Raw genomic sequence first — 13,985 nt, 5'->3', positions numbered from 1 at the left:
TGAAACTTCAGCAATCTTAGGATTGCTCTGTCAGGACTATATGGGAAATGGTGTCTCCATCAATGCATTATTTCCTCATTTGCTGTGTTCTAGTTTTCAACTTAAATGTATGATAAGCAAAGATTTGTTTGACTGTTTCCAGCTAGTTCCAAGAGGTTTTTATAGCCCAGATACAGCCTAGATTTAGGGAAAAGTAGCCTCAGGGGAAGGAAAATGGTCTGTCTATATGGTGGCTGCAGAGACACAGTACTGTCTGGAGTTCCTCCTACATTGAAAAGATCCCCTGGGACTCTTTAAAACAGCCTTAACAGAGCACCCTGTTGTAGAATGGTGTAAACCTTCCCTGACACTGCAGGTTGGCTGACCTCTTTCTGTCTCTAATGCAGGCTATTTTCTCTCATTGAATATGATCCTGGATCAACAATTGCTGTTCAAGCAAAGCTCCTGCTCTAGGGTCTATTACAAAGTGAGGAAAAGGAAATTAAATTACATCCTCAGATGGAAATTAATGTCTGTGGGCAGAGTGCACTCTTAGCACATAGGTGATATGCCTCATAAGCAGAGGAATTCAAGACTGACTTCCTTGGCATTGTGTAGGATTTATGCAAGCTCAACTGACAGCTGAATCTAGATTACTACCCTTTGCTGCTGCCTGATTAAGATGGAAAAAGTTGTCAAAATCCAAACCTAGAGTAATAGCTGAGAAAAATACCAATTAAATCTACAACACAGGTCCCTTCTGTTTCACTTAGAAGTCACAGACCAATTATGAATACATAACAGAAAAAAAAAATCAGTGCAACAATGAAATTAAACTCCAATTCAGATGCAATCAACACATTTATTTCTGTCTTGATTTATATTATAATGAGTACTACTTACTGTATTGTAGTCAAATGAAAAGGATTTATTCAGTGAATTATCAAGGGTAATGAAGCACCAATGAACTATGATAAAGTAAATGGAAAATTACATATTCAAATGACACAGATCTGCATACTACTTAAGGCTTCTTATATTTGCCTTATATGGGCATTAGAAGTGTCATGATTTCAGTTCTGTCACACATTCCTGGATGTCAGGCAGCTTAAGGAAGTCACCTAGATGAATGGATTTGCTTTGTTTTGCATAACAGTATTTCTGTGTTTTTGACAGTGACAAATCATGAGACAGTAGCACATACATATTGCTAAAATTACTATTTCAGACTTTGGTAAATAGGCTATTCCCTTTCTTTGAAAACTAGACAAGTGCATCCTTTCCTTATTAGTACCTGAGATGTTTTTCCATTTGCACTCTGGTATTGTAAAGGATAAGTGCCTTAAGTTTTAATGGGACAGACTCACTAAGTAGCATAAAATATTCAGCATCATTAAAGTAAGGACAGTTTTGTCCACTTAGGTCAGATCTGAATCATTTCTCCTTTGGAATAACTTAACTGATGCTAGTAAGGCTTATATAAAGTATAGATCTAGTACAATATTCTAAATGCTTAGATTTCCCATTTACCATAAAGAATTAAAAATCAGGATCCCTTGCAATGATCAAGAAAAGACAATTTTTGTAGTTTACAGAAGAGAAACTTAGGCATCTCCTTTTCCAGTTTTCAGCTTTAATGCTAGAAACTGTGAAGCTTTGGTAGACGGTATGAGATTACAGTAGATACTTTCAAGCTGTTGTGACCCAACTGCTTCATTAATCATGACTAAAATACAGTATCTCATGCATTCTAGAAATAACAGTAGCATTTGCTGCTTAAAAGCTGATTAGCTGCTCCTTTTTTTCTTCTTTTCCCCAGCATTCATCTTCGTTAAACGTTGTGGACTTTTCAGACAGTTTAGAAATGGAATTACCGAGGTTATCTAGGTCAGCTGATCCACAGATGCAAGGTGTAGCAGCTGTAACACGCAGCCTGTCCCAGAACACTCTTCGTGACTCTAATACACCACCAGTCTCGGTGCCCAGCTACAGCTTGGCCTTGGGCCGAGCTCCAGGTGACTTGAGCCCTGGGGCAACTGCCAGCCTTGTACCAGGTGATACACTCCAGGCCAATGCTAAGTGCAAGGTAAGAATCACTGAAACCCATTTATTGCTGGGAAATCCACATTCGGTGATAGCACTTGTTATGGTTAGAGTCAGTCAGCTAAAGGCTATTTCAGTAAGTAAAGTTTTGCTCCTCTACTGGTATTTGAGGACTGATTATGAAGTATTTTCTTAAGGTGGAAATAAAGGAAATGAATAATAAAACTTATCTGTTTTCCCTTGAAGCTGGAAAATGAAGATTTCCATACTGTGAATCATCCTGTAGAAGACAACTTGGCTACAACTGGGCAAGATGTAAACGAATTCACTCTTTCTATGCAAAAAGTGCTGGAAGAACCTATCAATCTTTCACTCAAAAAATCTCAGCATTGTGCTTCTCCTTCTGAACTGCTCAGCAATACTACTTTCCTGCCACTGAATGCCAGAATGAGACAACTTAGGAATCAAGAAGGTACTAGGCTGTTCATTATTTCATTTAGGTTTTGGGTTTTTCTTAGCACTGCACATGGCAAGTATTGCAGAGCAGTGTGGTGGTTATTAATGTACTCACATAAATTTGCTTTTCTAGCAAATTTCAAATATTATCAAGTACTTAATCAAATGGAAAAGAGTTCTTGATCTCATTTGGGGAGAAAAAAATGGAAATGGTATGCCTTCAATTTGTAACATCGTTCAGCTCTGAAGCAGAAACTAGTATATGTGTGAAGTACCTGAGTATTCGTTCTCTTAGAAGCACTCTGACTAGTGAGACCTGCAGTTATTACTATTGAAGAGCTGATCTGAAGAATCCAAATTCAATTAAGAAAAAAAATACTCACAAAATATAATGTGCCTTCTCCGAAGTCCTTCACATCACTAGTGTGGCAAATTTCTGTTAGATTAGTATTTTGCACAGTACGTGCTTTTCCTTGGCTTTGTCTACTGTGGACAATTTCCTTCAGCTAAGGCCAAGGCCTATTTCTTCAGTCTTAATGGAGAATTAGACCTTGCTTAACTCTGTTCATGGGCAAATTGCCAGCATCATTGTGCTACACCATAAAGCCTCATTCCTGCAAACTTTAAAAGTCAATGGGACTATTCATGCAAGCAAGGGATTGCAGGATCAAGCTGTTATTCTGTGACTTATGCCAACATTTGGCTGCTTTTCTCTGTAAAAGATGAATTAATATTTCTATCTCTGTGCTGTATTTATATTCAGAGAATTCTAATTAGTACAAAGAAGGCCCAGCTCAGTGAGCCAAGGAAATGTATTTGTCTTCTCTTATATACACTAAGCCAAATTGTGACAATTATGCCACAATCATTTGTATGAGTAGTAAGGATCAGCAGCACCCCTAAAAAGAGTGCCAAAACAGCTGTGTATTAGTCAGGCTGAGTCAGGCTCTCTTTAAAGGGAGCAGCTTTGTAGTATGTGGTTTGGATTGTGTGGCACTACATACAGAAGACAGCCCTGGCATAGAGTCACACGGTCCGTAATAGTACAGATTTGCTCCGTTCAAAGTACTAGTCCTGTTGTGCAAGAGGGTGGAAAGACAGGAGCCTCAAATGCAATGGTGCTCCCCTTCCTTAAAGAAGGACCGGTAGTGAACGGCTCTGGTCTTGCTTGCAAGACTGAGTGCAGTGCAGAGGTCTGAGATGATGCAACCGTGGTAAGCAGCATGCACCAGTGAGAGGTATTAACTTGGCTGCAAAAGCAGTGCATCTTTGCTAATGGCTCTCAGTAGGACTTACTGGCTTTAGCGGTTCTGTGCTCCCTAAATACACTACTTCTGGTGCATCTCTCCAGTGACTTATTATTTTCTAATATCTAATCTAAACATTTCTGCTTAATTTACAGCTGAATACTACTTATCCTAATCCCAGGGGATGTGGTAAAAACTGTGCATCATTTCATCATTTTCTCTCTTATGGTGTCTGTCTGTCCTACTGGGGCTTGTGTCAGTGTCCCCCTACCTCCCTCCCTCCCTCCCCCCCCCTAACTAAACAAATCTAATGATTTCAGTCTTTCCTCATGGATCAAGGTTTTTTTTAATGCCACCTACTATATGTACTCTGAGTTCTCTGCAATTAAGGAGTTTTGCCCAAAAAACACTGTTGCCCCTCAGGTCTCCAGGGTGCCAAGTTGAGTAGGGTATTGACTACTGGCAATATATTGCTGGCTGACATTTATCTTTTTTTGCAGCAGCATTACGTTTTTAACCCATATGTTGTGAATGGCCACCTAAACCTTCATTTTCTTCTTGGCATAACACTTCTAGTCAGTTATTTTCCATGGTGATTTTTGTGCATCTGATCCTTTCTTCACAAGCTTTGTCCTTACAGCTGTCTAACAAGGTTTTATTGACTAGGGACATTTTTTTTTTCCTCCAGCGTATTAAGATCATTTTCAAATTGTGAACGTTCCCTGAAGCACTTGGAACCCCTTTGGTTTGGTGACATCCACAAATTTTATATTTTTTTTGTGAACCAAGTTATTGATGGAAATACTGATTAATATTAGGACCAGCACCACTGAAATGTCCTCCAGTTTGACAGAATGCAACAAGAGATGCTCCTTCAGCTCACTTTGCCATTACCCTTTAGTAACTCTGCCTGGATCCATGACTACCAACCTTCACCTGAGCAACAACAGCAAGTGAATAACACATTGGGAATGACATGAAATGCACTTTTCCTTGTCAGTCTCCATTATATTGTATTTTCTATGGCTGAGAAAAAACAACAGGCTATCTCAGAAACATACTGCTCTCAAGCTATGGGGTAGGGACCCCTGATCTGAGCTAGCTGTTCTTTTAAAAAAAGCATTTTTTCATGGCACTAACATGTCTCCAAAAAGTCATATTTATTTTATTTTATTGTTAGTAAACTAATTACTAAGAAAGGAAGGAGATTCTATGGAGTTTGTCAGTGTGCTAGTCTTAAAAAGGATGTCCAGAGGGGCATTCATCTCTACTCCATTCCATCTCTCCAAAGTCGTTTTGTTGCTCTTGTGTCTAGTCTCAACCAGGAACTATAGTCACTTACATGTTTATGTACAGTAAAGATGTGAATTCATATGTTTGTATGGTATTGGAGGGTGTAAAGGAATCATATATTGTAACTTTCATCCCTCCGTGGCAGGTGGGAGGCAGAATTTCTGTCCTGCCATTGAGTAACTAGAATTAAACAAAAGCTTCTTAACGTGGAGTAGGACACTGGGGAGACTTCCTGGGCCTAAAGGGCTCAGACCTCAGTAGGTCTGTTACTCTCAAGTGACAGCTGTATAGCAAAGAGGATTTACTTATATAGTTCCATGTATTTGGATGAATGTGGTATGTCTGTGGAAATACAGAATTCCATGGGAATGTAACCATTTCAACAAAATATTTTGAAAAGGCTCCTCAGATTCAAGATAGGAACTGTGATTTAAAAAAGGGAGAGACAAAGACTGGATCCTAGAATAGCAAATAGCACACGTTTTATATATGTATATAGATGAAATGCTTCTATAATTCACTTATCATATTAAACACCAGTCAGAAGTACATGAATATTGAAGTACTTTCTACCCTAATCTGACTCTGATATTATAAATATTTTATTCATTTTCTTATCTTCTGTTCCAGATTCCAATAACTGTGAAAAGGAACGTTTTGAAATGGGTATGAAAAGCAATCAGAATGTCAGGTAACAGTCTATTTTTTTTCTTTTTTTTTTTTTTATATAGAAGCACTGGCCACAAAAATTTATGCATATATTTAGAAAAATTGTCATACTTAATGCTAATGGGAAACTTGAAAAGAATGCAAATTCCTTGTAGCTGATAATTCTGAAAGTTGTAAACATACAACTTTCTTAAACTTGAAAACAAAAACTTAAAAGAAGTAGTAAGTTCATGCACTTCTGTTATTCTAATGCAATTTTCCAGAAAATATAAATATTTACAAACTTATCTCATAACTAGAAATTGTTTAGCCTCAATTAGATATTAAAAATACTGAGTAGAGTAACATAATGAGAACAGGATTAAAATTACCTCAACAGTTTTATAAAATTTTGTTTTCAGATATTACTTTACTAGTATTTTAAAGTAAAGCTAAATAATGTACCATATTCCTTTTTGAAGCTAGCTTCACTGAAAAGTATTGAGCATTACTTGGACTGGGATGATTAAAACAAAAATACATGAGCACAGTAAGGGCAAATTTTTAGGACAGAAATTAGTAGTATGTTTACACACATAATCAATTAAGGTGATTGCATTCCTGTTTCTCAAAACATGAAAAAAACTCCCCTCTCAAGAAGAAAAAATGTGAGTGAAAAACTCCCACTTTTACAATATTTAGCATGTACTTCAGCTTGAAGAGTCACAGTTGGAAAAAGAAAAAAGAGCACAAACACATATGAAAAATGTTGAAACTAGGTGTGTGCGTATGGGAATTTTGTAGAACATGAGTGAATTTCAGGATGTGTCATTTTGATTGTAGAGCTGACACTAAGGAGCTGAAGATCCCCTATGTGCGACTTGAACGCCTGAAGATGTGTGTGTCAGAATCGGGGGATCTCCCCGTGTTTAAGCTGCAGCCACAGGAGAGTGAGCAGGAGGGCGCTTTCCTCCTGGTAATTGAATGTGGGTCCCAGTCTTCAAGTATGGCTATAAAAGTGAGTGGAATTTGCTTGAGGCTTTATTTGCTTTCTGCCCCTTTTCCCACTGGCTTGTACCTGCAATTACTGGTAGTTGTTATATACTAAACAAGTCTGTTGATTAATTTCAGCCTTGGACACTTATGTGATGGGCTGGTTAGGATCTATATCTAGAGAGAGGATGCAGCTTTTGTTAGCTGTGTTGCTCTGTGTTACTTGCATTTCTGGGAAGTCAGTCACTGGGATTGGATAGCTGTGATTTTTTTTGTATTCTAACAACCAACCTGATTGATCTGTCTTGTTACAAATATAGGATAAATATCTTAAAACAGACCTGAATGCATTTTCAGGCATCGTATCTTTGAATGATCAAACTGATTCCAGAAATCAGTATAACAGATTTTTTCTTCCTGAAGTTTAATCTTCTACAACTTCAGTAAAGTCTTGTATGTGAACCTTTTTCCACAGAAGGAAATGGGAATTTCAGGTGTTAACAAAAGATGATAGTCTTTGTTTTGAACTGTTTCCTGTAAAACTTGCATTTGACATAGATGCTGCATAGAATATAGTTATCATAAAGAGCAAATATGATTGCCAACTATCATGTTTCTATTTCCTGTGATAGAAACCTGTACAGCTGTCTCACAGTGCTGTTACACTGTGATATATGGAGGAAGTGTGTTAACCAAGCTGACTTGGCCAGCGAGCAACAGGTGCTGAGCTGAGCCCAGACTGCTGAACTCCAGTGCCCTCTCTACCAGATTTCACTGCAGAGAAATTTTGTCTGCAGATAACCATTACTGTTATATCCTTAGATATGAAAATGATGATGACACGATACCAAAATTTTCTCCCTTCAAGATAAATAAAGACAGTCCATCTGAAGGACCAAAATCCAAAGAGGACTCAGAGGACAGAGAAGTTCCCCTTACCCAGGCTGCAGGACACATACTATCTCCTCCAGAAGATACTCTGTCCGTTGATCAGAAGCTTAGCAATGGCATCTCCCTCATGAAGAAATCTCAAGTTACTCAGGAAATCAATCCAATTGAAAATGAGGATTTCTGCGCTGTGTGTCTTAATGGAGGAGAACTGTTGTGCTGTGATCACTGCCCCAAGGTGTTCCATCTCTCATGCCATGTTCCAGCCCTGCTCAGCTTTCCAGTGTGAGTATATGTGACGTTTCCCTAACGTATTCAGTTTCTGCATACTGCCTTGGGGCAGAATATATCCTCAGGAATATATATGTCAATCTTAGAAGGATAACGACTGCATCTCTCACTTGCCTTTTTTTTCTTATTTTTCTTAAAATGRGAAGAATTGTCTGACATACTGGGAACTAGGTGAATTATTAGCAAGAAATATTGCCAGCCATTTGTGCTCTTTCTGCAGTTAGTGAGCCAGTACAACAAAGGATGAGCAGACCTGAGCTTTAAAAATATCCTCACAACTTACTCAAGTCAAAGTTCTAGCCATCAYATGACATCTGTGGTGTAAAGGTAGAATCTTCCCTGCAAGAACGGAGACTAGCAGAAGGACAAATGCGATCAGTGAGCTCCTATTCAGTTTTTCCAGCCACATATTCTTCATGCATCAAAACAAACATAAAGCTTTAGATGACCTATTGTCTTAAATATATGCAAGCTCACATTTAGGAAATTTTAAGGAATTTGGGGGGGATTTGTGCTGATGTTTAGGACATAGGTTTCTCTAAGACATATATATAGTCGCTAGTGACTTGTTAAAGCCAAACCGCCTGTGAGAAAGATCCAGAATTAGACACACATTCACATATCAAACTTGAAAAGCGAGGCTGGGTAAATAATGTTTGTTACTGCTGTTGCATAATTCTGAACTCTGTTATAAATCATTACCAGGTGAGATCCAGAGGGTACTCCATTTGTGCCAAGCCCAATTAACAGTATCAATGGAGCAAAATGCCATGTAGGGTACTAGCTTAGAGATCATGGTTTATTCTTTCTGTTCAAAAGACAGGAAGTGCCATCATTTGTCCTTTTCCCTCTTTTCTCAAAGAACTAAGTCATTATTAAAGCTTTAGTTTCAAAATGCTGTGAAAAGCAAGTTTTCCTTGTAAAATAAACTTTCTAGGCCAGGTTAGGTTCTTGGAAATTAAATTAGTTTCTGTATTCATTTTTCTTTATGATCCTTAATCTAGTTATTCAGACCCTGATCTTGCAGAAGTTGCATCACTAAGAGTTTCATGAGGACAGAGGGGTTTCTGAAAATGGATCTGCTAGCAAGGACATACTCGGCCCATGCTGAGTTGTATCTGTTTGGTTGGGATTGCATGCATCAGCACATCCTTTTGTGAAAATCTTGATTTCTTTGGTAAATGATTTATTATTATCTTAATAGATCTGTTTTTCTCCTATGACCTAACCATTGGCTGTATTGCTAGCTGTACTTTCTTTTAATTTTCTAAGAAAAGAATATGTGCAGCTGCACACAGTCTTTGTATGTAGTTTCAAACACTATTTTTTCTTTCTCTTTTGCTCTATACCAGAATAAGTGCAATGAGTACAATCTGAAATATTACACATCTAATTAGATTTGAATCTCTTGGAGAGTGTCTAATACAACGGGATTAAGACAGCCTGCTAGTCTAATACCATTTAAAAATTAGAATTATTTCCAAATACAGTGATTCTTGAGGTTTGTTGTTTGGCAAGGTGGCTGACAAAATTTGACAGAAGTGCTTTGCTTTGTTGTTTTGCAGAGGAGAATGGGTTTGTACACTTTGCCGTAATCCAGTGAAGCCAGAGGTAGAATATGACTGTGAAAATACACGTTACAGCCACAGTTATAAAGCACAGTATGGCCTTGATGACTATGACCAGAAGGTGGGAATAACTATATACTATGCTATATAGAAAAAGAACATATGATCTCAGTATATGGCCTCTTCATTGCAAGTATGACTGTTCTGACTTGGTTGCTAATAGAACATTTCTGAGGACAGTAAATAAAAGCATTAACTTAATGTTCAGTTATATCATTCTCTTCTTTCTAGAAATTCCTATTTAATTTTACAACAAAGGTCATGTTACAGAAGGATGAGACTGGCAGATCTGGAATCCCTTTCTCCTCAAAACAGGGAAGGCACACTCAGCAGCAGCAAAGCAAGCTCACTTCACAACATCAGTTCACTTCCTATGGACCATTAGTAACCTTTAAGATGATATTTAGGTGCTGTTAACCCAGCCCAAAAGAAAGCCTGTACCCTTTGCATTCTCATTACCAGTTTCCTCTAATAATCTCTTATGAAAAATAGCTTTTCTTAAGGTCCATTTGGTACCAGGAAGCAAGAAGTTCCAAATACAAGTCCTGTGTGCGTGACTGACAGCTGAACAGGGAGGCTAAGTCCACCCAGCTGGGTGCAGATGTTGAGCTGGCCCTACACTAATTAAATCTAGGATTTGATGCTAGTCCAATCTGGGCTCTATACATAAAGACAACAGCAACGATTCTGAAAGCACTGCAGCCCCACGGCAAGGCCTATAAGCCTAGCTACAGTGCCACAAAAATTCATCTGTTTCCAGACGTGAACTACTATTTCCTTGCAGGGTTGAGTATAACTTCTGGACTTCATGTGATCATGTCTGTACTGCATTGGGCTATACGAGCCAGAAATAGCTGTGATCTGGGCATTGATTAATGAAGTGCTAATTAGAAAATGGAGTTAATTAGAAATTCCCTTGCTCAGTTAACAGTCATGGCTTATGAACTGCTTCACAGCACATTTCTTGGCCTCATTGAAAAAAAAAAAACAGAGGAAGAGTAATATAAGTATTTTGCAAGTTAATGTTAATGATGAATGATTAAACATAATCATTTACATACAGTGCTGCTAGCTACATAACTTATACCTGTTTGTATGAATGGAATATGAACTGAGTGAAATGTTTTCCATTAAATTATTTCATTTCTGCTGCTGCTGTTCTTTTAGTCAAGAGCCAAGGAAGAGTGAGTACAGAAGTGGAGTACAGAAAGGAGATAGGGATGAATGCTGAAGAGTTTCCATCTAATAATAAAAATAAATTTTCAGGAAAGATACATACATACAGAAAAGGAAATCAGATAATCCTTCTTTTCTTCCCTATAATTTATTATCCTCACTTTCAAAACTGCTAAAACGCTATATGATGCCCCCAAGTTAGTGAAGTGTGCCATCTCACATCAGAAATGCACAGGCTACATAAAACACCCTTTATCATTAGTATAACACGGATTAGCTAAAGGCAAGGGCAAAAGTCACTTGCTTTGAACTAAAATGTATTTTAAAACTGCATTTTACAGAAGTGCGAAAAGTTGCTGCTTTCCCTATTCTGCAGTAGCCTAAGCCTCCCATTCCATGAGCCAGTCAGCCCCCTGGTAAGTACTGCACATGCGTGGGCCAGGGGAATCCAGGGAATACTGTGGTGCTACTCACAAGTTCTTCCTCTGTCTTCTCACAAGACATTCACTAGCACTCTTGCTGAACAGTTTTGCACCCCAGGGTAGGTATTATCCCTCTTGCAAGTGATGTGAAGGTGCCAGTTCAAAGGCAGGTAAATACTGGCAGATGTTCTAGGGCCAGGTTTGGGTGTTAAAGCTTGTAGGACACTAAGGTGAAGTGAGGCATTCTGGTGATTAGAATTGCTGACCTGCTGCATATATGAAGAATGTTACAGTGCCATAAGAGAGGTTTACTTTAGAAATAACCCTGGCTCAAGTTTTGATCCAGAAGAATTTAAGGAGTGGTAACGGGTGCCCATTGAAATAAACTTTTGCTAGACTTTACAGAGAGAGTATGGTACTGTACTTGTAGTCACTCTTGGCAGACTACTTCCCACAGTAACAACTGCCAGTATCCTAGCACATTATCTTTATATTAGCTAATTGTCAATGTTACACATATATTTATGATTATGGTTAAATGACAACAGTTTTATCATGGGATGAACTATACGAAGTGCAAATAGCAGAATAGTCACTGAAGCCTGCTGTTTTCAAGATCAGTCTTGCAAGCAAATATTTTTTTTTAATCAAACCTAAAAAGGCAAGTAGGAAGATGATGTGTAAATGCAGATGCTATGAGACTAGACCTCTATTCCTTGCTCTGCAAGGAATCCTCTGCAGTGACTTTTATCCAAACTTGAGTAGAAGTCACTGGAGATGAAATGTTTTAATTAAAAAGGTTACATCTGTTTACCTCTATTTTATTCTTATTGCAGGCTCGACATTATTATCAGATCATAAAAAGGCCAATGGATTTGTCAATCATACGAAGAAAGCTGCAAAAAAAGGACAAATCACATTATTTGACTCCTGAAGAACTTGTGACTGACGTGCGTCTCATGTTTTGGAATTGTGCAAAGTTCAATTATGTACGTAACTAATATGCAGGGATGAGAACATATAAACTGGAGCATTGCTTTTTCAGTCTGTCACACTGGTGTAACTTTTCCTTTGACATCAGATGTATGACTGGGATAAACAGAAGGATTAATCCTTTTTTTTTTTTTTTTTTTTTTTTAACTCTTTGGAAGCTATATGGATTTGTTAATAATAAAAGTGCTGTATCTGAGAACTAGAGCTGTGTATGGTTGTAAAAATTAAAGAAGGATGTCTTAGCTGACAACTTTCTGGAACAATGCTGGGTTTTCTGTGAGAAGCCACACATATCCAGCAAAACAGCTAGCAGAATGCAGGTGCATAGAAATTCCAAAGAAATTAAGATTGCTATTCTTTCTAGTCCACTGCACATCTCTTTTCTTATAGGTGCAGAAATGTTTCCCCTAATAGCAGCATCTAGTTTTTACTTACACTGTAAATACAAAGGGACTAATGGGCTATAGAAAGTGCATAGGAGACTAATGGGGATGTAGCAGACAGAACCAAGGCAAGGCATTAGGGTAGAGTAGGAATTTGTTTCTGATCCCTGATCACCTCAGTGTGCAATAACTCTAAATGACTATTTATTCTCTTACAGCCAGATTCGGAGGTTGCTGAGGCTGGACGATGCTTAGATGTATTCTTTGCAGGCAAACTGAAGGAGATTTATCCAGATAGACATTTTCCTTTGATGCAACAAGATGACTCTGATTCTGAAGACGTAGAGAGTCAGAATAACAAAATGCCCTCCAAAGACTTCCAGTGGCCATCGCATGGGCAGGAGTGTGTTCAGCCTAAAAGGAGACGGCGCCATGCTGTAAGAATGCAAAAGCAAAAGCATTTGGTTGCTAAGTGGCCACCCTGCTAATTCTGTTTACAGCTACTAATAGGAAATTTTGGTAGTGCTGCATGGGAAAACTGTCAAGCTTCTATCCCATAGATGTGATCAGTTCTACAACTTTATGTCAAAATTTTCATAGTGGAATGAAGTGTATAAATGTGTGGGCTTGAGCAAGTGAAATCTCTCAGGCCACAGAGTTATCCTCTTAGCAGAAAACACTGTCTTTTTTTTTAAGACTAAACCCTCTAGCTATTCATTATTTGTTTCCTTTGTACACAGGGAAGTGAAAAAAATAAAAGAACGATGTTTCAGCCAGCTAACAGTCTTCCTCAGGTGTGACCTCCTGAAGATATCAGATTTGCTATGAGGAATCCAGCAACATAACTGACAGAGTTAAGGTGTGTGGGAGGAAAGCAAAGCACTCAGGCTGTTAACTTAACTTCTCCTAATCTGCTGACCATATGCCTTATTTCTAGGTCTTATGGATAGATAAGGGATCCAAAGTGTTTGAATTTGTCAATGTTCCATCTGTTAAATCACATACATGTTTTGCAGTGTTTACACTGAAGTACTAATGTTTTGGTGATAGGCAATGATTATTAAGAATATAAGTAACATGTTAATAATATCTAATATTCCGTACCATTTTATAATCTGTTTAACATGACACTTTTATAGAGCACAGATAACCATGTAACAATCTTATAACCTCAGTGTAAATGTTGGCCATGTTTTATGATAGGTACTGTGTGTGGTCATAAGAGACTTAATCCTGTTGTTTTATTCAATGATTTTTCTGGAAGCTTAACTGAGTAAGGCCTATGGGATAGTCTAATGTGATTATCTGATTAGTTTTCTTTCGAAGCAGAGCATTTTCATTAAATCACAAAAGAGCAAGTACTAATAGTGCTAATATTAAGGCTCTAAGTGAGCTAATTTTGAGTGCAGGCTGGATGTTCTGTTTGCAAAGAATGCTTCTTCTAGTATCTAATTCATGCTCTGGAAAGCAGTGTGGGATTTCTTAGGTCTCAAAAGCAGCATTTTTTATACAGCCCAARCCAATTGCTTTTCTTTAAAGCATCTT

At 38.0% G+C, this 13,985-nt stretch overlaps 1 protein-coding gene across 2 annotated transcripts in view; it reads left to right on the top strand.

Annotated features, from left to right (window-relative positions):
• The window catches only part of TRIM66 (tripartite motif containing 66), a 48,455-nt gene extending 35,215 nt beyond the window's left edge, over nt 1–13,240 (top strand). The window contains exons 11-20 of one of the 2 annotated variants that reach the window (XM_085317244.1): nt 1,799–2,065; nt 2,269–2,493; nt 5,642–5,709; nt 6,510–6,684; nt 7,528–7,832; nt 9,404–9,527; nt 10,984–11,058; nt 11,901–12,053; nt 12,659–12,877; nt 13,181–13,240. In XM_085317244.1, coding sequence (XP_085173370.1) covers nt 1,799–2,065; nt 2,269–2,493; nt 5,642–5,709; nt 6,510–6,684; nt 7,528–7,832; nt 9,404–9,527; nt 10,984–11,058; nt 11,901–12,053; nt 12,659–12,877; nt 13,181–13,240 — 1,671 coding nt within the window. Of the gene's footprint in view, nt 1–1,798; nt 2,066–2,268; nt 2,495–5,641; nt 5,710–6,509; nt 6,685–7,527; nt 7,833–9,403; nt 9,528–10,983; nt 11,059–11,900; nt 12,054–12,658; nt 12,878–13,180 lie in introns of both variants that reach the window. The other variant, XM_085317245.1, reaches the window with a different exon arrangement.
• Nucleotides 13,241–13,985: the final 745 nt, after the last annotated feature.

The sequence above is a fragment of the Rhea americana genome, unplaced genomic scaffold (assembly GCF_003343005.1).
Source record: "Rhea americana isolate MKP2758 unplaced genomic scaffold, rheAme1 scaffold_49, whole genome shotgun sequence".
NCBI lineage: Eukaryota > Metazoa > Chordata > Aves > Rheiformes > Rheidae > Rhea > Rhea americana.
The sequence above is the reverse complement of the archived record's forward strand: the minus strand, read 5'-3'. Positions and strand labels throughout refer to the sequence as shown.